The 25,137-nt window shown below is 42.2% G+C and overlaps 1 protein-coding gene across 2 annotated transcripts in view; it reads right to left on the bottom strand.

Moving 5' to 3' along the window:
• Positions 1–25,137, bottom strand: part of SPTLC2 (serine palmitoyltransferase long chain base subunit 2) — a 96,084-nt gene that overhangs the window by 57,908 nt on the left and 13,039 nt on the right. For both annotated transcript variants that reach the window (XM_059689188.1, XM_059689179.1), the window contains exons 2-4: positions 10,181–10,375; positions 2,226–2,380; positions 216–364 (exon numbers count right to left, since the gene is read on the bottom strand). In XM_059689188.1, coding sequence (XP_059545171.1) covers positions 216–364; positions 2,226–2,380; positions 10,181–10,375 — 499 coding nt within the window. The remainder of the gene's footprint in view (positions 1–215; positions 365–2,225; positions 2,381–10,180; positions 10,376–25,137) is intronic.

Here is a 25,137-nt window from a genome sequence, read left to right as displayed (position 1 = left end):
ATGTATAACATAATGGAAAAGAAAAATACGTCTCAAAATGTGTTGAAAGCATTAAAATCATCCATTAATTCAGAAAAATAAAGCATTCTTTATCTGATCTAAACTACATGGCAAGGTATGTATTTGGATACTTAATATTCTAGCACTCTATCCATATTACTCCCTCCTGAGTAAAAAAGTTAAGAACATCAGCTAGCCAAACAGACTATACTCACCAATTTCCTGCCGAGTGCTGCACACGCCAACTCCATAATCCTCTAGGACTTTGGCAGCTGCCTCCTGACATGATCCAGTATTTCGTGCAAATCCAAGATAGTTGTAGGAACCCATGTTTATAACACCTTTAATCGTATTCCCTGTGTACCTGTATTTCAATAGGATGATTGTTCATGAAACCCATGAACATGGTCAAACACTTACATATGATAATAAATGTATTGGTAATACCAAAGGAAGCAATATATGTAAGAAACAGAGAGAATATGGTCTAAATGAAAAATAGCTCAAACTCACTACCAATAAATGAAATGAAAGTTAAAATACCAATTTTTGCTTATCAATAATGATAAAGATTTAAAAACTGACCATAGCCAGCATTGGTCAGGACTATTTCATACACTGTAGATAAGAATATCAGAGTACTGCCCTAACTGGTTTGGTTCAGTGGATAGAGCGTCGGCCTACGGACTGAAGGGTCCCAGGTTCGATTCCAGTCAAGGGCATGTACCTTGGTTGCGGGCACATCCCCAGTAGGTGGTGTGCAGGAGGGAGCTGACCGATGTTTCTCTCTCATTGATGTTCCTAACTCTCTATCCCTCTCCCTTCCTCTCTGTAAAAAAATCAATTAAAATATATTAAAAAAAAAAAAGAATATCAGAGTACTTTTTTTTGGAAGGCAGTTTGACAGTACTTATCCATTAAAAGATATCCTCCAGTGAGGACTAACCAAAGGAAAAAAAAGAGTCACAATACAATTGTGACCATGTCTCTTTCCCAGGCACACAAACCAGTGACATTCCTAATTGTGGAAGCTCAGACAGTTGACCGCTCAAGTGAAGACAACATGGTTCAGAGGCACATCCAACTTAAGTTGAACATGAAGTATGAACAAGAAATAAATTGCCAATCTTTTAACTTGAGATTTTGGAGTTTTTAACACAGGATGATGCAGCCCAACCTGCATGTGTACACTATAAACATCAAAATTATAGAAAACTAAGTAGCCACTACAAATAATGAGCTTGCTATGAATATACACAAAGATGTTACTGATATGTTAGCAAGTAAAAAAACAAGATGCAGTATCATTTCTATAGTATGATGCCATTTTTGTAAATCAAAAACTGTGTGTAATCCTACTAGACACATTATATACATATCCCACAGAAAACACCTGGAGGAATAACACACTACAAACTGATAACAATGGTTACCTCTGGGGAGTGAGGATTAGTAGGGCAGTGGATTTGCAAAGGGAAAGTGGTTAGTTCTCATGGGGACTTTCAATTTATCTTTAGTGCTTGTCTTTTTTTTTTTTTTTAATAGCAATGCAATCATGTAATACTTGAGCAATCTAAACAAAATAAAATTTTATAAAGTTTTCTAAACTATTGAACCCATTTAAGTAAAAACACTCTACATATCCTTGAATCATTTGAGAAATCAAAATACCCAGAAATAAATTCAGATACTTGATTCTGGTAAGTACTATAATAGAAAAGACAGTTTTTCTTTGTGTTATTTTTTTGTTGATGTTGTCTTTTTAAAATATATTTTTACTGATTTCACAGAGGAAGGAAAAGGGAGAAAGAAATAGAAGCATCAATGACAGAAAATCATTGATTGGCTGCCTCCAGCACGCCCCCCACTGGGGATTGAGCCCGCAACCCAGGCATGTGCCTTTGACCAGAATCAAACCTGGGACCCTTCAGTCCAGAGGCCAATGCTCTACCCATTGAGCAAAACCGGCTAGGGCTTATTTTGTTTTACTAGGTCCAATTTTGCTTTCAACTATAACCCAACACAGTATCAAACTAATAAAAAAAATGTATTTTAAACATCCCAATAACAATGAACAATATGCAAGGAAATTAATCACACTGTATTGTATTTTCAGCTTCCACTGCTGTTTTGACAAAATACTGTCAAATTTGCAATAGAATATTTTAAAAATCAAAAATTCCTTTTTTTCGTTGTTAGGAAATAATTTCCCAAACAAGACTTACCTGAATGACCAGTTGTAATCATGAGACTGTCTCTCCATGATGTCCATCCTGGCTCCAGGCACACTACAGATTGGTCGATTCCAGTTGTCTCTAATCCTCATGTAGAGGTTCCTTGTATAGAAGTTTTCAAAATCCTGATACAATGGCACAAAGTCCTACAAACAAATGGTGAAATATCATAAACTTAACTAAGTTACTTTTTAACAATTTACAACTTCCCTTTTCATATTGCAATAGCACTTGAGAATGAGGTCAATTATACTGATTTAGTTCGGCCAGCATGGCTCTTTCAAAATGTTTTCAGCCATTCATGGCCCATGAATCAGGAGGTTGAGGTTCAATTCCTGACCAGGGCACATGCCTGGATTGTGGGCTTGATCCCTAATAGGGGGTGTACAGAAGGCAGCTGATCATATTTCTCTCTCATTGATATTTCTATCTCTCTATCCCTCTCCCTTTCTCTCTCTAAAATCAATCCTATATAATAAAAGGGTAATATGCAAATTGACCGAACGGCAGAACGCCAGTCGCTGGAATGACTGGTCGCTATGATACTGGTCGCTCAACACAGGAACTGCCCCCTGGTATTCAGTGTATTCCATAGGGGGAGCTCCGCTCAGCCACAAGCCAGGCTGACAGCTGGCAAGCACCACTGTGGTGGTGGGAGCCGAGCCTGCCTCTGCAGCAGTGCTAAGGATGTCCGACTTCGGCTTAGGTCCACTCCCCGCAGGCCTAAGCCACAGTTGGACATCCCCTCAAGGGCTCCTGGACTGCGAAAGGGCGCAGGCCAGGCTGAGGGACCCCCCTCCCCCCCACACACATACCCAGTGTACAAAATTTCGTGCACTGGGCCTCTAGTAGAAATCTACACTAATAAAAGAGAAACATGGTAATTGGCGCAAGACCGCTACCCTTTTCATTGGCTAATCAGCGAGATATGCAAATTAACTGTCAGCCAAGATGGCGGCCGGCAGCCAGGCAGCTTGAAACTAACATGAGGCTTGCTTGCCTCAGTGGCGGAGGATCCTTGGAGGAAACCAACGTTCCCCACCTGCGGCTGCAGGCCTCTGAGCGGGCAGTTTAAGAAACATTGTAACAAATACCGCCGGACTTCAGCCAGCAGATTTGCAACATTGTAAGCAAAGGCCAGAAACCTACTTTCAGCCGGAGCCCTAAGAGCTGGAGCCAAGCCTCAAGGTAAAGCTGGCCCAGAATAAAAAAAGAAAAAAGAAAAAAAGGAGTGGTTGGGAACTTCAGTCACTCCCAGCCTGAAAACAGCCCTCAGCCCCTCACCCAGACTGGCCAGGCACCCCAGTGGGGACCCCCACCTTGAAGGGTGTGTGACCAGCTGCAAACAGCCATCACCCCCTCACCCAGGCTGGCCAGGCACCCCAGTGGGGACCCCCACCCTGATCCAGGATACCCTTCAGGGCAAACCAGCGGGCCCCACCCATGCACCAGGCCTCTACCCTATATAGTAAAAGGGTAATATGCCTCCCGGCACCGGGATCAGCGTGACAGGGGGCAGCGCCCAAACCCCCTGATCACCCTGCGGCTCTGTGTGTGACATGGGGAGGGGCCACAACCCCCTGAGCAGCCCTGCTCTGTGCCTGATAGGGGGGAGCTCCCCAACCCCGCCCCCCCCCCCAACGGGTCCTGCTCTGTGTGTGATGGGGTAGAGCCATAACCTCCCCATCGGCCCTGCCCTGAGTGTGAGAGGGGCGGCGCCCCAACCCCCTGATGGGCCCTGCTCTGTGCGTGACGGGGTGGCGCCACAACCTCCCCATCGACCCTGCCTTGAGTGTGACAGGGGACTGTGCCCCAACCCCCCAATTGGCCCTACCCTGAGAGTGACTGAGGGTGGCATCACATCCTCCCAATCTGCCCTGCTCTGTGCATGACGGGGTGGCGCCCCAACTCCCCAATCAGCCCTGGTCTGAGCCCGACCAGGGGCTGCACCTAGGGATTGGGCCTGCCCTTACCCGGGAGCAGGCCTAAGCCAGCAGGTCGTTATCTCCCGAGGGGTCCCAGATTGCTAGAGGGCACAGGCCGGGCTGAGGTAACCCCCCTTCCCCCGAGTGCACAAATTTTTGTGCACCGGGCCTCTAGTCTAATCTAATAAAAGAGAAACATGCAAACTGACTGCACCTCCACTACCCCCCAAGCCACGCCCACCAGCCAATCAGAGCAACTATATGCAAATTAACCCAACCAAGATGGCAGCCGGTAGCCACGAAGCTGGAGCAAGCAGGAGGCTTGGTTGCCCCGGCAATAGAGGAAGCCAAGCTTCCTGCCTGCCCTGGCCAGCTGTGGCCTCCGCTCAAGGCAACAAAGTTTCAATTATAGAAGATAAACAAATCCTAGATACCTGCTTCCAGCCAGCCTCCAGCTTGGGGAGATATATATATATATATATTTTTTAATGTATTTTATTGATTTTTTACAGAGAGGAAGGGAGAGGGATAGAGAGTTAGAAACATCGATCAGCTGCCTCCTGCACACCCGCTACTGGGGATGTGCCCACAACCAAGGTACATGCTCTTGACTGGAATCGAACCTGGGACCTTTCAGTCCGCAGGCCGACACTCTATCTGCTGAGCCAAACCGGTCAGGGCTAGAAATATATATTTTTTAAAGATTAGTTAAATAAAATTATACTGAGTTAACTGACACAGAAAACATTTTGAAAGGCATAAATTCTGTTTATATTAAAACAACTCTTAGGTAAAAGTCACATAGCTTTGATGGTTGATCTATAAGAAATGGTTGAATGCAGAGCCAAAGAATTGAATAAAGCAGGCCTCTAAAAATAAACTTAGTTGTACATTTCTGTCATTAAAAGTTTTCCTTCCTAATAAAATAAAAAAGACTAGTGTCCTGCCCCCTACCCCAAGTAAAATACTGACTGGGGGAAATGCCATAAAAACTCCTATAATTTCAGTTTCTAACAAGAAAAATAATTCCAAAATTAAGATTCCATTCTTGGCATATTTTTAAGGATCAAAATGAAATTAATTCAAAGAAAAATGATAAAAGCAAAAGACTCTTAAGTAGCTTATAGAAAGATCCCTGCGTCTGGTTTCATTCCTTACATAGAAGTTTTTAATACAAATTAAAAAAACAGCCCTGGCCCGTTTGGCTCAGTGGATAAAGCGTTGGCCTGCGGACCAAAGGGTCCAGGGTTCAATTCCGGCAAGGGCACATACCTCAGTTGCAGGCTCCTCCCTAGTGCAGGCCCTGGTCAGGGCGTGTGCAGGAGGCAACCAATCGATGTGTTTCTCTCACATCAATGTTTGTCTTTTCTTCTCTCTTCTACTCTCTTTAAAAATCAATGGAAAAATATCCTCAAGTGAGGATTAAAAATAATAATAATGAAAAATAGTTTTAAAAAAGTTAAAAAATATATATATAAGAAAGATTCTCAAAATGAATTCCATAATCAAGGACTTAACACCCTTTTTTTCATCCCTGAAGTTAAGTTATACTAAAATTAAGCCTGTAAAAAATAAAGTCACCATGAGCTAAAATGAATGAATATGCTGTGTCCCATGTGGTTTGACCATTGCTCAGAACACACATGACTAGAACACACAGAATCTACTTAAATCCTGAAGGTAAATGGTAAAACAAACAAACAAAACTGTACTACAGTTTTACTAGTCAGAAAACCACTGAGCTTCAAGGCCTCGGGTCTGGGCTTGGTGCCAACCTAAGTTAATTTATAATAATAATAAAAGCATAATAATGCTAATTAGATGGGAGAGCCAAACGTCCTTCCAGACGAAGCCGCGGTGGTGGGGGCTGAGGAAGAGGCAGTTAGGGGTGATCAGGCAGGCAGGTGAATGGTTAGGGGCAATCAGGCAGGCAGGCAGAGTGGTTAGGGGTGACCAGGCAGGCAGGTGAGCAGTTTGGGGTGATCAGGCAGGCAGGCCAGCAGTTAGGAGCCAGCGGTCCCGGATTGTGAGAGGGATGTCCAACTGCTGGTTTAGGCTCACAGGGATCAGGCCTAAACCAGCAGTCGGACATCCCCCGAGGGGTCCCGGATTGCGAGAGGCTGCAGGCCAGGCCAAGGGACCCCACTGGTGCATGATCGGGGCCAGGGAGGGGCATGGGAGGTTGGCCAGTTGGGGAGGGACTGTGGGAGGGTTCCAGGATATGTCCAGCCCATCTGGCTCAGTCTGGATCAGCCGGACTCCAACAGCAAGCTTACCTACCGGTCGAAGTGTCTTCCCCTGATGGTCAGTGCATGTCATAGTGAGCGGTAGAGCAGCCTTAGCATATCATTAGCATATTACGCTTTGATTGGTTGAATGGCCGGCCAGATGACTGGACACTTAGCATCTTAGGCTTTTATTATATAGGATTTTATGATCCCAAGCAAGCACTTTCCCTCACCTCTTTCCAATATTAATACTAAAATTTGCCTATCCCTGGACTACATCTAATCCAGCATCAGAAAACAAGCTCTACCATAACGATGAATTATTCTTTCTTTCCCTCTAAAAGAATTATATGCATATATGCAAGGCCCAAGGACACAGACAATAATGTAGTGAAGATCTGGGGTGTGGTCTGGGTGGAGGGGAGGAAAGGGATGGGAGGATGGGGGACATCTGTAATACTGTCAACAATAAAATAAATAAATAAATAAATAGCCCTAGCTGGTTTGGCTCAGTGGAAAGAGTGTCAACTGGCAGACCAAAGGGTCCCTGGTTCGATTCTACTCATGGACATGGACCTCAGTTGCAGGCTCAATCTCTGGGCCCCATTGAGGCGCCTGCGGGAGGCAATCAATCGATGCATTTCTCTCACATCAATGTTTCTCTTTCTGTCTCTCCTCTTCCCTTTCACTCTCTCAAAAAAGATCAATGGTAAATATCCTCAGGTGAGGATTAATAAAAAATAAATAAATAAGTAATATTTATTATTACTTCCTCCAAAAATTGTTTCCTGACTAATCCTATGCTACTCAGTTTACTTTTTTGTTCTAAATCTGCATACAATTCAAGGACTATTTACGTATAGAAAGCTTTGCAAAGGCCTATAAATTCAAAGTGTTAATGTTTCTTCAACAAAATTAGAAACTAAAAGAATAAAATCTATGTATTCCAATTCTTTCACACAGATAGCCCCAATACTTAAACAATTTACCATGAAACAAGTTCCAAAGATACTATACTTATTCACCAAGTAATTCAGATGAATCCCCTCCCTCTGTCCCTTCCATTCATCATGCTTGACAGAGCACCAGCTGTGCAAACTCTATTGTCATTCTCCTGCTCAAAAACTGCCCAGGACTCCTCAGTGCCTACCAAACTTCTTAGTTTACATTCAAAACACAATTTTTCATACACTCAAACACTGGTTCCAAACACTGCTCATGCCTTTACCTATACTTTCCTCTCTATACCATAATCAGCTCATCCCATCTCCACCTCTACCTGTCATTTATTAGGTCTCTACAGTATGTTGACACTATGGGGGGTCCTGGTAGATAAAGATTTTCTAGTCTGAATATGTGATAAAACTTTAGCTCCCATCCAGTCATAACTGCCATCAACTCAGTCTAGTAGGAAAAGATTGCCTGTGAACAAGTAATTGCAATACCACACTATACAGTAAGTGTATAGTAAGCTGTAAGTTATGGTAAGTAAGCCATACCTGAGGGATGTAAAAAAAAATCAACATACCATGGATGCATGTTAGCTAGAAAGTCTATTTGAGACATACAGGGGGTCAAAAAAAATGGTAAAGAAAATTTTAATTTGTTCTGGTTTTCAATTATGAAAATTAGTTTGGCCAACTGGATCAAGTTCTAAATGCAGGGCTTTGTTTGCATTAGGTATTTAAAAAATACCTTTTTGCCGAAACCGGTTTGGCTCAGTGGATAGAGCGTCGGCCTGCGGACTGAAAGGTCCCAGGTTTGATTCCGGTCAAGGGCATGTACCTTGGCTGCGGGCACATCCCCAGTGGGGGGTGTGTAGGAGGCGGCTGATCGATGTTTCTCTCTCATGGATGTTTCTAACTCTCTCTCTCTCTCCCTTTCTCTCTGTAAAAAAATCAATAAAATAAAAATTTTTTAAAAAATACCTTTTTAATGAAATTAACTTGTAGGGATCTCAGGGCAAAGAGTAAGATGGCCAACTTATGATGCTTGAGCTGGGAAGGATGCAGAATGGTTGAGATGACAAAGAATGCCTGGACCCTTTTCCCCAGGGCCAGAATCTTCAATCCTGACTGGCTTTGGCTTGCTAGTTCCAGAAAGAACCTTTTCCTCTCTCATGTTTCCGGATGCCCTCACGTGATCACAGTACATTCCCAGTGTTTCCTGGCTCCTCTCTCAGTGGTGACCTTACTGCCACTTACATCTCTCTCCTCTAACACCCACAAAAGTGAGGGACAACAAGAGTCTAACTTCTGAATCCCTTCTCTAATCTAGTACACTCCCTGGGCTGCAGGACAACCTCTCCATACTTCACCTGCCAAGAACAAGTTTCTTTTTTGTAAAATCAGGCATTTCACTCTAACTTTATTTCTTTTTGAGAATAAGTAATGTGTGTTTATTGTACAAAACTCTAGAGAGGCAAAGGAGTATACAGAGAAAAGGGAAGTGAATTAGATCCTCCTCCCCAGAGACATTATCACTTCTGTTTACCATTACTAACATAAGGTGGTTTCTACTATAAACAGCCGTTCTGCTTTAGGGCTTATTTGTTTGGGGACAGGACCTGATTTGTGAACCAGACATTTATGTATAATGTGTCTATGAGAAAACACATCCCGAGTTCTATAGAACAAAATCTTTTCAGATGACTGTGGACACAACTTGGGATACAATATGGTATTGTGAATAGAAAGAACATGGCTTTCGGCTCTTCACCAACCTGTGTCTGCATACCAGTTCTGAAACTAAGCTCCTTAGGAAACATTAACTTGGGCACATACCCGGGTTTCAGGTTTGATCCCAAGTTGTGGCGTGTATCGGAAGCAAAGGCTCAATGTTTCTCTCTCATATTAATGTTTCTCTCTCTCTCTTCCTCTCTCTCTAGAATCAATGAAAAAAACATATCCTCGATGAGGACTGAAAAGAAAGTTAAGTTCTCTTTTTTTAAATATACATATTTTTTATTGATTTCAGAGAGGAAAGGAGAGGGAGAGATAGAAACATCAATGGTGAGAGAGAATCATTGATTGGCTGCCTCCTGCACACCCCCTACTGGGGATTGAGCCCGCAACCCGGGCATGTGCCTTTGACAGATGCTCTATCCACTGAGCCAAACCAGCTAGGGCAAGAAAAGTTAAGTTCTTTAGTTTCTTCATGCCTTTAACCTTGTTTCCAACTTTCTTTGTGGAAAGTTTAACTGCATCTGGAATATTTTTATTTTTATTAAAATATATTTTATTGATTTTTTACAGAGAAGAAGGGAAAGGGAATAGAGAGGTAGAAACATCAATGAGAGGGAAACATCGATCAGCTGCCTCCTGCACACCCCCCACTGGGGACATGCCCGCAACCAAGGCACATGCCCTCGACCAGAATCGAACCCGGGACCCTTCAGTCCCCAGGACGACGCTCTATCCACTGAGCCAAACCGGTCAGGGCTGGAATATTTTTATTTTAATGCGTACCAAAATATCTAAAGAAAAAACTGAGTGAAAATACCAAGAGTTTGCCCTAGCTGGTTTGGCTCAGTGGACAGAGCACCAGCCTGCGGACTGAAGGGTCCTGGGTTCGATTCCAGTCAAGGGCACATACCTGGGTTGTGGGCTCGGTCCCCAGTAGGGGATGTGCAGGAGGCAGCTGATCACTGATTCTCTCTCATCATTGATATTTCTATCTCTCTCTCCCTCTCCCTTCCTCTCTGAAATCAATTAAAAAATATTAAAAAAAAGAAAATACCAAGATTTCTATAAAAGGCTTCCATTCACAGAATTAAAGATTCTCTAACAATTACCTTTTGTTCTTCTCTTTCTGTTGCATAGTGACACTTTTCAATTCTCCAATACCTCAAGAAATCTCGAAGGTATCCAAAGAGGGTGAGTACACCATACCCCACATAAGTAAGCACAGCAACCAGCATTGGTGTTTCTTCAAAAGCTTCGTTAAACGGTTTTTTATACAGTCCTCCATTTTGTGTAACATGATGGACCTGAAAGAGAGATTTAAAATGTTTACTTCAATAACACTAAGGAAGATTTCTACTTAAAAATCTAAGTAGTCTTCACAGATTTGTATAACTATACCTTTGGAATTCCCTAAGTTATAGTTTAAAAAACCCACTAAGATCTAAACAGGGCATCATTATTTTTCAATAGAAGTTACACATAATTCAGATGAACAGCAAACAAAAAAACAGAGGGAGAGGGACTGCCTAAGAACAATGCCTGACTCTTTTCTCTCGTTATTTGATTTCATGAAATAGATCCTAAAATACTATGGTTGGAGAATACATAATTTCCTTTGTTCTAATAAAGAAAACAAGAAATATCGGGGGGAACACTTTGTAAAGTATGTGATTGTCTAACCACTATACCTGAAACTAATAAAAATAACATTGCATGTAAACCATAATTGAAAAAAATAAAAAAGCACACAGAAATATAAATCAACAGAGAAAGCCTATCCTGAAAAATAGTGTATTAGCTAATAAATAAAGTGATCAAAAGTAAATTCAGTTTTAGAATAAAATATTTGTAAATGTTTTACTGCTCTATGTCCTTAAAGCCACTCAATCACAGTATTCCAAACATCAACATTAGGCCCCTGTGAAAACACACACAATGCTTACTTTTGTGAGTGATTCAGCATTGTATAAAAGGAGAAAGTGAAATCCAATGCAAGGCATACAGCAATCAGTAACTGTCATGAAATCATTCTGCCCCTCCATCTAAGTGTCCATTTAAATGCTGCAAGATTATCCCTGGCTTCATACATTCTTTGGGGTACCTGAGTTTTAATATACAGATACCAAACCACCATACTTTTGATATCATAACCTAAAGCTTTTTACTTTTTGGTCAATTTTTAAAATATATATATATTTTATTGATTTTTTTACAGAGATGAAGGGAGAGGGATAGAGAGAGAAACATTGATCATCTGCCTCCTGCACACCCTCTACTGGGGATGTGCCTGCAACCCAGGTACATGCTCTTGACCAGAATCGAATCTGGGACCCTTCAGTCCACAGGCCGATGCTCTATCCACTGAGCCAAACCAGTTAGAGCCTTTTTGGTCAATTTTAATGGAAATCTTATTTTACAGAAAAAATCCACAAAGCATTTTCTAAAAATTTATTGATTTTGGAAAGAGAGAAAAAACCATTGATTTGTTGTACTGCTTATTTATGCATTTACTGGTTGCTTCTTGTATGTGACCTGACCAGAGATTGAACCTGCAACCTTGGTGAATCGGAATGAGGCTCTAACCAACTGACCTACCTGGCCAGGGCCCACTAGAGTATTTTGTGTGTTAATGTTAATCTTACTTGAAACAACTGAGAACAGTGAGGACAGTCAATCAGAATTTACCAGGAGCATTTTTTTTTAATTTCAGAGAGGGAGGAAGGGGAGTGGGAGGGGGAGAGGGGGAGAGGGGGGGAGGGGGAGAGGGGGGGAGGGGGAGAGGGGGAGAGGGGGGGAGAGAGAGAGAGAGAGAGAGAGAGAGAGAGAGAGAGAGAGAGATCAATGATGAGAGAGATTCATTGATCAGCTGCCTCCTGCACACCCCACACTGGGGATCAAGCTCACAACCTGGGTATGTGCCCTGACCAAGAATCGAGCCCTGACCTCCTGGTTCATAGGTCGCAGATCAATCACTGAAGCACACCACCAGGCAGGAGCATATTTTTCAAGTGAGCTCTGAGCTAGAGTTATAAAAAGTTCCAAAGGTAGAAAAGATTTTTGCCCTCTCAGGCAACCTGATCAGATATCCGAAGTAAACTAATAAGAACAAATTAATAAAAATTTACAAAACTACAGAAATTAATATATGCATACCCCTGGGCTAAATATGGTTTAGAATATTGTATCCTGATAATGTTAGTTTGAGAAAGTTACTTGAATGCTGCAAGTTAGAACAGTTTGGGAAAAAATAGCTGTATTTGACAAAGAAAAGACATTCAGATAGGCATAATACATGGGATCTATTGGTTCTGATTCAATTTGACTGCCCAAAGAACTTAGGAAAACTATTCGTAAAGCTGGTTTAAGTCTTCATCAATCTCTTCTCCAAGAGATTGTGTCAATATTTAATACTTAAACTTTTTATGCAGAAGTAAGGTTGTAATATGTTTAGAAGAGAATAGCTAGCAATGAGCCATTATCTGAAGATAGAAAATTATTTAAAAATTAACAATATAACACATAAGCTAATAAGCTAAACAAAACAAAATCAAAAGCAATCAAAACACAAGAAAAATAACATTCTGATCATCTCTTTAAAAAACTACATTTAAAAATATTGTCATACCAGTACCCAACTCTTCTGAACTCTAAAATTGTTTCAACTATTTTCTCTCAATTGAACAAAAAAGTAAAATGTGAGGCAATTTTCAGAGCGCCTAAGTCTAAAATATGTGTGGCAGATTTATATGTCAGGAATGCTGTGGCTATCTCTTTAAAAGATATCCACCTGGATTTGAGATACACCCAAACCAGCAGGACCAAGTAAATGTAAACAGATGGTTGCACTGTCTAGGAAGGAGGAAGTTAAACCATTAGTTTGCTTTTACATACTATGTGAGTCTATCGCAGCCCCTTTTAAAATGAAATGCATTTGAAGGAATTGAGATTCAACTCTGAAAGAACTTTTGGAATGTGGCCTCAGTCAAAAACACAGGTCACGCTTCTGCGTCACTGAATCTGCTGCTGAGTCCATATAAGTCGTCTTCATTTCAGTTATTATATCTTTCATTTCTGATTGTTGTTGTTGTTTATGGTTTCTCTCTGTAAGTTCTCTCTGAGTTCATCTACTCTTCCCCTAAGTTCATTGAGCATCCCTATAACCAGTGTTTTGAACTCTGTATCTGGTAGATTGCTAGCTTCCATTTTGGTCACATGCCTATAAGCTACCAACCATACTTTTAAGTTACTGGAAAGACACTCCCAACCAAAGCAATAATGGGGTGACGTATAATCAAAAGGTAAAACCATAAACTTAATATGCACTAAAATCATCTGGAAGGAGATACAAGAAACTGGAATGGGGAGAGGAATGGGGGAAGGAAGCATACTTCCTACTTATAACCCTCTGAACCAATTTACTTTTTATTTCTAACTAAGACTCTATATTATTGAATTTTTGTTTATCGTTTTATTTTTTAAATGTTTAAACTCAATTTTCTCACTGATTTTATTCACTATTTGGACTAAAACGAAGTTAATAAAAGCAACATACACTTCTCATCCTAACTTTAGGTCAGCTCAGTCTACAGACTCTCTAGAGCAGCGGTTCTCAACCTGTGGGTCGCGACCCCTTTGGGGGTCCAACGACCCTTTCACAGGGGTCGCCGAAGACCATCGGAAAACACATATATAATTACATATTGTTTTTGTGATTAATCACTGCTTTATGTTCAATTTGTAACAATGAAAAAACCTCCTGCACATCAGATATTTACATTACAATTCATAACAGTAGCAAAATTATAGTTATGAAGTAGCAACGAAAATAATTTTATAGTTGGGGGTCACCACAACATGAAGAACTATATTAAAGGGTCGCAGCATTAGGAAGGTTGAGAACCACTGCTCTAGAGAATTCTCATCTACTTGTTATGATCTCGAAAGGACTTGACATGCTGATAAGTGCAAATCCACCATTTCAATCCCCAAACCCCCCTACCCAGCAAAACTCTAAATTTACATTTCCACCTGCCTCCTATCTAGCTCCACTTAGATGTGCCCAAATCAACATCTCACCATCTTAACTCCTCCCTCAATTCAAACCTGACCCTCCTCTCCTCCTATATTACCTACCTAGTCGACAGAATCACCATCCAGTCAACCCAGTCTCCCAAGTTTGGAGTCATCTTTAGCTCCACCTTATCTTCTGGCTTTCACCTAGAACTAGTAATGAATTTTCATGCCTTAATTCAAAATTTTCTTGTGGGGCACCAGGGAATTTTAAAGAGACTGGGAATGTCCTACATCTTGAGGGAGGCATTGGAGACACAGTATACATACAGGTAAGAAATCATGGAGTTGTACAGCTAGCACATTTTATGCACTTAACTAAATGTATGTTACTCCTTAATTTAAAAACAAAAGCTCAATACCTCTTCCTTCAGTGAGCTACTGCAATACCCTCCCTGCACTCAATTATCCTTTCAGTCACACTAAACTTCTTGCCACAGTCTTTCCAAAAAGAATCCTCCTCTAATAGTGATGTCAATGACTAGTGTCCAATACTGAAAAGTCAAGAAGCAGTAATATAAGCATGTTAGATTATGGAGGCAAACTTCAAAAGAATCTGCTAAAATATAAATTAGTTACCTCTGAAAATGAAGAAAATGGTATAAGAGAGCAGAAGACTGTTGTATATCTGAAAACAAGCCTTGTGGAACTGTCCGATGCTCCATACCAAGTGCTACAGGTAAGGGGTTGCTAGGAATTCTTAGGTCCTATAGCACTGGACCATAGAGCTATTTTGGCTGTGAATGTGCACTATTTTCAAGAAAAGGAAATAGTGACTCCAGCCCGGGCCAGTGTTACTCACTGGTTAGAGTGTCGACCCATGCACAAAAGGGTCATGGGTTCCATTCCCAGTCAGGGGTCAGGGGTCAGGGGCACATACCGGGCTGACTGATTTGATCCCCTGCCCCAGTCGGGTACGTAGGGGAGGCAACCGATTACTTTGTCTCTCTCACATCAATGTCTCTCTCTCTTCCCTCTCCCTCCCTTCCACTCTCTAAAAAAAGTCAATGGTAAAAATATCCTCGGGTAAGGATTAACAACAACAAAACAATGGTTGCAAAGCTGATTCAGAGATCATCTCCTTCTAGGAGGAATTGCCTCAGATTCAACAGTTCAGAGGCTCAAGAGTGACAGCCTGGAGCATGGGGGATTGGGAAGGCCAGGGACAACACGTGACCTCCATACTCCAATAGAGCCAGAGGGCAGAGCATTGACCACTGAACCTAAAAGGATTATTCTTGAGCCTTAAGATCTCATGAAATCTACCTTGCTAAATTTTGGACTTGCTGGAAGCTGTGACTCCTTTTTTCTCCTCTAATTTCTCCTTTTTGGAACAAAAATGCCTACCTGCTGCCTGTCCGACCATAGTATTTTGGAAGCACATAACTTGTATGTTTCACAGGTTCACAGCTGGACAGGAAATCTGTCGCAGCATGAATTATCTTGAGTCTCATTCATATCAGATTTAGACGATATTTAGATGAGGCTTTGGATTTTAGACTTGAGATGATGCTGGAATGAGTTAATACTTTTGGTGCTGTTAGGATGGAATTAATTAATCTATTTTGCGTGCAAGAAGGACATGATTTGGGGTAACCCATGGGCAAAATGTTATAGGATGAATATCTGTGTCTCCTCCACCAAATGTGATGATATTTGAAGGTGAGGCCCTTGGGAGATAATTAGGTTTAGATTAGGTTCAAATTATGTCATAATATGATTAAAGCCCTCATAAGAAGAATAAGCACAGATCTCCACTGAGGAAAGGCCATGTGAGCTCGCTATAAAAGGACCTCTACAAGCCAAGAAGAGGACCCTCACCAAGAATCAAGTCTTGATTTTTGGACTTCCTGGCCTCCAGAATCAGAAGAAATAAATGTCTGTTGTTTAAGCCACCCAGTCTATGGTATTTTGATTCTAGCAGCCTGAAGAAAGACAGGTAAACAAATGCATACAGAGGAACCAAGACGGTGGCATAGGTAAACACTGGAGATTGCTGCCTCGCACAACCACTTCAAAAATACAACTAAAAGATGGAACGGACATCACCCAGAACCACAGGAACGCTGGCTGAGGGGAAATTCTTCAACTAGAAGGAAAGAGAACAGCATACCGAGACTCAGAGGAGGCGTACTGCGGAAAATACAAAGGTGCGGAGGTGCGCGCAGAGCAGGCTGGCGGGTGAAGGCGTGGTTGTGTTTCAATCGGGAGGGAGTCTCAGGCTCTGAGCTCCAGTTCTGGGCGAGTCTCTAGGGACCCAGACTCAAACGGGAGAAGCGGGACTGTCTGGCATCGGTCGGAACTTGAGGGCAGCTTTCTCTCCGAGGTTTGCAGCGATTGCTGGGACTCTGAGAAGCAGAGCCTCTGGGGACGGGACTGAGAGCAGCCATAACTGCTCGCTCTGCCCTCCCTGTTGATCCCATGCAACCCGCCCCACCCCGCCCAAGCCCTGCACAGAGCCATTTGCCAGCTAGCCTCAGACAAGGGCTAGATTAGCACCTCCCTAGAGGACAAAAGTTCTCCCACTGCAGACACAGCTGATTCTCACAGCCAGTTGGCCTGGAGGTCAAATCACCCCCAGTATTACCTACAACAATCAAGGCTTAACTACAACAAGACTTCGCACAAAGACCACTAGGGGGTGCACCAAGAAAGCATAAAAAGTGCGGAGACAAAGAAACAGGGCACAAATGTCGATGGAGGATATAGAATTCAGAACCACACTTTTAAGGTCTTTCAATAATTTTCTAGAAACTGCTGATAAACTTAATGAGATCTACAAGAAATCTAATGAGACCCTCGATGTTGTGATAAAGGACAAACTAGAAATTAAGCATACACTGACTGAAATAAAGAATATTATACAAACTCCCAACAGCAGACCAGAGGAGCGCAAGAATCAAGTCAAAGATTTGAAATGTGAAGAAGCAAAAAACACCCAACCGGAAAAGCAAAATGAAAAAAGAATCCAAAAATACGAAGATAGTGTAAGGAGCCTCTGGGACAGCTTCAAGCATACCAACATCAGAATAATAGGGGTGCCAGAAGATGAGAGAGACCAAGATATTGAAAACCTATTTGAAGAAATCATGACAGAAAACTTCCCCTACCTGCTGAAAGAAATAGACTTACGAGTCCAGGGAAGAGCAGAGAACCCAAAATAAAAGGAATCCAAAGAGGACCACACCAAGACAAATCATAATTAAAATGCCAAGAGCAAAAGACAAAGAGAGAATCTTAAAAGCAGCAAGAGAAAGAAACTCAGTTACCTACAAGGGAATACCCATACGACTGTCAGCTGATTTCTCAACAGAAACTTTGCAGGCCAGAAGGGAGTGGCAAGAAATATTCAAAGTGATGAATACCAAGAACCTACAACCAAGATTACTTTATCCAGCAAAGCTATCATTCAGAATTGAAGGTCAGATAAAGAGCTTCACAGATAAGGAAAAGCTAAAGGAGTTCATCACCACCAAACCAGTATTATATGAAATGCTGAAAGGTATCCTTTAAGAAGAGGGAGAGCCAAGGCCGGTTTGGCTCAGTGGATAGAGCGTCGGCCTGCGGACTGAGGGGTCCCGGGTTCGATTCCGGTCGGGGGCATGTACCTGGGTTGCGGGCATATCCCCAGTGGGAGATGTGCAGGAGGCACCTGATCGATGTTTCTCTCTCATCGATGTTTCTGGCTCTCTGTCTCTCTCCCTTCCTCTCTGTAAAAAATCAATAAAATATATTTAAAAAAAAAAAGAAGAGGAAGAAGAAGAAAAAGGTAAAGATACAAATTATGAACAACAAATATGCATCTATCAACAAGTGAATCTAAGAATCAAGTGAATAAATAATCTGATGAACAGAATGAACTGGTGATTATAATAGAATCAGGGACATAGAAAGGGAATGGACTGACTATTCTTGGGGGGGAAAGGGGTGTGGGAGATGCGGGAAGAGACTGGACAAAAATCGTGCACCTATGGATGAGGATAGTGGGTGGGGAGTGAGGGCGGAGGGTGGGGTGGGAACTGGGAGGAGGGGAGTTATGGGGGAAAAAAAAGAGGAACAAATGTAATAATCTGAACAATAAAGATTTGATAAAAAACAAACAAATGCATACAACGTACTCCCAATTGGTTTAGGAAAAAATAACCATGTTTGTGCATGAGCACATGTGTAAAGAGAATGATGGAGAATTTTCTTCACGAACCATTTGCGAGTCAGTTGCAGTTATAATGTACCTTTACCTTTTACTATTTTATTATTATTATTTTTAATCCTCACCCAGGGAGTGAGGAAATTTTTTCCATTGTTTTTTCGAAAGAGAATGGAAGGGCCGGGGGAGGGGGAGAGAGAAGAGAGAAACATCAATGTGGAAGAGGCACATGGATTGGTTGCCTCCCGCACCCACCCCAGCCCAACATGGGGAGAGGATCAAACCTGCAAGCCAGGCAGATGCCCTTGACAGGGAAGTGAACCCAAGACCCTCCGGTGAGCAGGCGGACACTCTAACCATTGAACAACACCAGCCAGGGTATGTACCTTTACCATTTATTTATTTTATTTATTTTTTATTTTCGGTTAATCCTTACCTGAGGATATCTTTTACATTGTTTTTTTCAGCGAGAGTGGAAGGGAGGGAGGGAGAGAGAGACAGACAGGGAAACACTGACGCAAGAGAGACACATTGACTGGCTGTCTCCTGCAGTTGCCCTGACCAGGGAATTGAACCCAAGACCTTCTGGTGTGCAGGCCAACACTCTAACCACTGAACAACACCAGCAATGGCTTATTTATTTTTTAAAATTTATCTTTATTGTTCAAAGTATTATAGATGTGCCCCTTTTCCCCCCCCCTTGACCCCCTCCATCCCACTCCCGCCCCACTCCCCAGGCATTCGCCATATTATTGTCTATCTCCATGGGTTATGCATATATGCATATAAGTTCTTTGGTTAAACTCTTCCCACCCGCCCCCTCTGAAATATGTCAGTCTGTTGCATGCTTCAATGTTTCAGGATATATTTTGTTTGTCAGTTTATTTTGTTCATTAAATTCCACATATAAGTGAGATTATGTCTTTCTCTGACTGGCTTATTTCACTTAGCATAATACTCTCCAGATCCCTCCATGCTATCTCAAAGGGTAAGAGATCCTTCTTTTTTACAGCCACACGGTATTCCCTTGTGTAAATATACTAGTACCTTTTTAAAAAAATATAAATTTTATTGATTTTTTTACAGAGAGGGAGAGGGATAGAGAGTTAGAAACATCGATGAGAGAAAGAGAAACATCGATCAGCTGCCTCCTGCACACCCCCTATTGGGGATGTGCCTGCAACAGGTACATGCCCTTGACCAGAATCGAACCTGGGACCCTTCAGTCCACAGGCCGATGCTCTATCCACTGAGCCAAACCGGTTAGGGCATATACCAGTACCTTTTAATACTTCAGTGTGTATGTCTTCAACACATTCTCTTACATAACTACAGAACAATTATCAACATCAGAAAATTGATAGATTTGCCAAATAAATGGAATTTACAGAAAAAAAAGAAAATTGATAGAATATTAATAACTAGTCCACATTCTTAATTCAAATTTTGTCAATTGTCCTAAATGATGTCCTTTACAACAAAAGAAAGTCCTGGATTACTCTGGCTGGGTAGCTCAGTGGATTGCAGTGTCATCCCCATACACCAGGTCGGGCCACATACAGGAGTCAACCAGTGAATGGATGGGTGGAACAAGTTTTAGTCTCTCTCATTCTCTCTCTCTGTCTCTCCCCCTCCTTCCCTCTCTCCTCCTCTCAAAAATCAATAAATGAAATTTTTAAAATAAGAAGCTAATAGGAAAAAAGTAAGTCCTGGATCATGTGTTGCATTCTGTCTCTTAGTTTCAGAAAAGAAAAAGAGATGTTTTGATTACACTGTAAACTGACTTGGCCTGAATGATCCTGAGCAGAGGTTTCAAGAATCCCATGAAAGGCCCTAGCTGGTTTGGCTCAGTGGATGGAGCATTGGCCTGAGGACTGAAAGGTCCTGGGTTTGATTCTGGTCAGGAGCACACGACCAAGTTGCAGGCTCAATCCCCATGGAGGTGGGGGAGGTGGGGGGCAGGGTGCGTGCAGGAGGCAGCCTATCAATGATTCTCTCTCATCATTGATGTTTCTAGCCTCTTTCTCCCTTCCTCTCTGAAATCAGTGAAAAAAAAAATTATATATATATATATATATATATATATATATATATATTATTTTTATTATATATATATATAAAGAATCCCATGAAAGTACACAGAGTAACTATGTAATTATACAACAATGAGGAAGTAATTATTGGGAAACAGCGTAAATTTCTGATATGAATACAAAAACCACATAAGCATCTTTGTTTAAAGCAAATAAACATTCCTGCTGAATGTGGCAGTAGGATGACTGAGCTTGCCCCATCACCACAGACACTGCCCACCTGGTGGACAATTTGGAACATTATATAAAAAAAGTTAAATGTTCAATATGAAATATCCATTATTCTTCAACAATCAAAGGGCTGTTACTATGCATTTTCCAGTAAATAAACCCTATTCATTCCCAGTGGTATAGCCTGCTATTCCTTAGAAGTTTTGCTGAAATGGTCTTTTCTTGGAATTTTACTGCAATGTTTTAATCTCTCCCTACTGCATACCATACATACTAGCGAAAATAGTTTGGAGCTTTGTGCTTGTCACACAAGCTATTCCATGTTCTGAACATATATTTTCAGAAGAGTCTTCGTTTTTGAGCAGGCAAATTTTGAAAAGTAGGGACACACTTTTTTTTCTTGCAAACAGGATAAATTCCCTAATTTTGTCAATAAGTATCTCATATAGAATGCACTGAAAAGTGCTCCAAAATTGCCCAGCTGGTATGCTCAGTGGTTGAGCATCAACCTATGAACCAGGAGGTCACGGTTCAATTCCTGGTCAGGGCACATGACAGGGTTGCGGGCTCAATCCCCAATAGGGGGTGTGCAGGAGGCAGCCGATCAGTGATTCTCTCTCATCACTGATGTTTCTATGCTTTCTCCTTCTCCATGCTTCTCTGAAATCAATAAAAATATTAAAAAGAAAAAGTTCTTCCAAAGCTATCTGTAAACAAATTCATATTTTGACTTACTATTTTCCCATTGACCCCAAAATGGAGGCCTCAAAGTATATGTGCACTGGGGGACATTTAAGTTCAGTGGCATCCTGTGCACTGTGCATGGGTGCGACCACTTTCACTTGCCACCCAGATCTCCTCTGTAGCACTTTCCTACCCCTAGGTAAGCCTCATGGTATAACAAACAATATAATATTTAGGAAGTGAGTACCAGTGCAGCTCTGCTGCAAATTCTGCATCCATTAGCGCTCTCTTCTGCCTCTAATGTGTTCTGGGCCTATAGCATCATGCCCTCCCCTCAGCCCTCCACACACTCCACAGAGGTTTGTAAAAAACACCAGTTGGAGAGACAACCCGGTTGACATCAATTTTCCTTCTTTGGAAATATGCCCTGATACACAGGGGTGGTCCCCCTGGTGGTCACATCTGTGCAATATGACTGTATTTCCTAGGTCATAACTGACTGACAAAGGGTAAGCCAAAATAAACCCAACACACCCTCTCATGGGATTGGAAATTTCAACGGGGAAAGAGTCTGAAGACACTGCACCAACATCCCGGAGGAAAAGGTCCATAAACTCCTGCCACTAAGGTCCCAATCGCTGTGCCATTTCTTGCCCTTGTGACTTCCTGAGACTTAGTTGTTCATCAATTCCTCCCCATTCTGTTTTTTGGTTTGTTTGGTTTTTTGCATATCTATCATCCTTGAAATAAATCACCTTTTTGTTTAGCTAGAGTAGTTTCTGCTGTTATCAACTGAAAGAAATCTGATACTGATTCTATATTAAAATCTCTTAGAACTTCTTTTCTACCCTTACTGGGTGTTTTTGTTTTTGTTTTGTTTTGTTATCCTCACCTAAGGATATTTTCCCATTGATTTTTATAGAGAGAGGGAGAGAGGGAAAGACAGAGAGAAATATCAATTGAGAGAAACACATCAATTGATTGCCTCCTGCACGAGCCCCGACAAGGGCCCGGGCTTGGGGAGGAGCCTAATGAGGTACGTGCCCTTGGCCAGAATTGAACCCGGGACCCTTTGGTCTGCAGGCCAATGCTCTATCCACTGAGCTAAACCAGCTACGACACTGTGTATTTATATGTTAACATTGCCTGAAACTTTTAGGGCTCAGTCATTTTTTTTCCAAATGGTTCCCAACCTGGTCAATGTTGTATATTTGGGTTCCCAACCTGGTCAATGTTGTATATTTGGGACACTGTTTACTATCTTCTCTAGGATAAGGGATGCCTGGTTCAAAATTATTAGTAGGTACTTCATTATATATAACTAGAGGCCCAGCACAAAATCGTGTGTGCGTAGGGTCCCTAGGCCTGTGATCAGGGCCATGTCCATTGCCCTGAAACGCTCTGCGACGCTGCCGCTGCCCTGCAACCCTCCGCGACATTGTGGCTGCCCCGCGAGTCCAGTCCCCAGTCCCTCTCTGCTGCCACCAGCCCTGTTCCCGTGGTTCCCATTGGCCATCCAGCAATGGGAGCCTGCGGGCTGGGGGAAGGGACTGAGAGGTGGTCAATGCACCTCACAGCGACTACATGGAGTGTCTACATCCTAGTGGTCAGGAGCGACCGGTCGTTTGGTCATTCCGACGTTACACTGGCTTTTTATATATATAAATGGACATCAGAATCTAACTGCCTGCTATAACCAATTACTTCTCGGATTATCATTAATACACATGAAGACAACCCCCCCCCCCCAAAAAAAGAGCTAGTATTTAAAAAAGGGCAACAGCAGACCACAAATCAAAATTTAAAGTGTCTAACTACAGAGAACATGCTCATAACATTAATTTAGAGAGTGTCCAACTACAGAGAAAATGCTCATAATCATTAAACAAGACTAACTCTTTCATGGCAAGAACAATCACAAACAAAAAGGGAAGTATTCAATTATTTAATACAAGACTTTAGGAAAACTGACTATTTGAAAAAATAACTCTAGTTAGAACTTCTCATCCCATACTGTGGCAGAGACCATTAACTGCCCCCTGTATAGATTCTCCCTATCTTCCCTTCAGTAACCAAATCTGTTTCAGCTGGGTACATGGCCACCCAACTACAAGCTTAATTCCCAGTCTCTCTTGTAGCTAGAAGTAGCCATGGTATGAAGTTCTGGCCAACAGGAAGTGAACACGGTGATGGATACCAGTGCTGGATTACATCCTCTAAGAAAGAAATTGCTTTCCCTCCTCTTTTCCTTTCCTCTGCCTATGGCCTGGAATATAGATGTGGCTGAAGAATCAGATGCTAATGAAGACAAAATGCTAAAATACTGCAGAATAACAGAACATACCTCATAACCTACCTACCTAGGACTACTTATCTACATCCAGACTTTACAAATAATAATAATAATAATAACTTATATCTTGATGAACTTAATTTTCTTCCAAAAGGAAGATGTTTTGTCCTAACGGGTTTGGCTCAGTGGATAGAGCGTCAGCCTGCAGACTGAAGGGTCCTAGGTTCGATTCCGGTCAAGGGCATGTACCTTGATTTATTTTTCAATTACAATTGATATACAATATTATATTAGGTTCAGGTATATAATATTGCAATTAGATATTTATATACCTTATGAAGTGATCACCTGATAAATCTAGTAACCTTCTGAAATCATATATATATATATATATATCAATATATATATCACAGTATTAGCCTATTTAATAAAGAGGAAATATGCAAATTGACCATCATGCCATAATGGTCAAGATGGCTGCACCCACAGCAGAGGCAGGGATTCCGTAACACAATATGGCTGCGCCCATAGCAGAGGCTGACTTCCCATAACGAGCCTTTAACGAGCAACCAGCAGGGACCTGAGGCCACATCCCCCGACTGGTGGGGCTTGACAGGGGACCTCAGGCTGCACCCCCCCACCCTGGCACCAGGCTGGGGGACCTCAGGCTCCGCCTCCTGAATGGCAGGGCTTGACAGGGGACCTCAAGGAGTGCCCCCTCCCCTGGCCAGGGGACCTCAGGCCACGCACCTCACCCCGGGCCAGGGGACCTGAGGCTGCACCCCCCGCCTGGCGGGGCTTGACGTGGGACCTGAGGCTGCGCCCCCTGGCCTAGACCAGGGGACCTCAAAGTGCAACCCCCGGCCCAGGGGACCTCAGGCCATGCCCCCGTCCCGGCACCGAGCCAGGCAACCTGAGGCCGTGCCCCCCACTCAGCGGGGCTTGACAGGGGTGGGCCCAGCCAGGTCTGGATCTAGCCCAATGGAGGTGGGGCCGGCCGGGTCTGGGTCTGGTGTGATTTCAAGGCGCACATGGGTGGACGGGGACTTGACTCCCGTTCTCGTGGCGCGGCCCAGACTCTGACAGGAGGAAGATTTTCACATACATCTTACTAATTTTGTTTCATCTCTGACACTTCTATTATAGAGAAAGGGCAAACAGCAATATTAAAATATTTCCTCTAGTTAATTCCCTTTTAATGTGCACAAATCTCGTGCACCGGGTCACTAGTTGACTATATTCCCTATGCCCTACTTTTCTCTACAACTGGCAATTTATACTTAATCCCTTTCATCTTTTTCGCTCATCCCAATACCCCTTTCATCTGGCAACCATCAGTTTGTTCTCTGTAAATATCAGTTTGTTTTGATAACTTTATTTTTATGCCACTTATATAAACAAAACCGAAAAAATCAAAAACCGATATTGAGACATTCGCTTCCAGGTTGGAGTTAAAAGTTAGAGGCAAGCCATCACTTACACAGAACTAGATAAAACTACAGATTACTCAAAACAAGAAACATTTTTTTAAATAGGTTTTTATTGGTTTGAGAGAGAGGAAGGGAAAGGGATAGAGAGATGGAAACATCGATGAGAGAGAAACATTGA

Source organism: Myotis daubentonii, chromosome 1 (assembly GCF_963259705.1).
Source record: "Myotis daubentonii chromosome 1, mMyoDau2.1, whole genome shotgun sequence".
In the NCBI taxonomy this organism is placed as follows: Eukaryota; Metazoa; Chordata; class Mammalia; order Chiroptera; family Vespertilionidae; genus Myotis; species Myotis daubentonii.
This window is presented reverse-complemented; position numbering and strand designations above follow the sequence as displayed.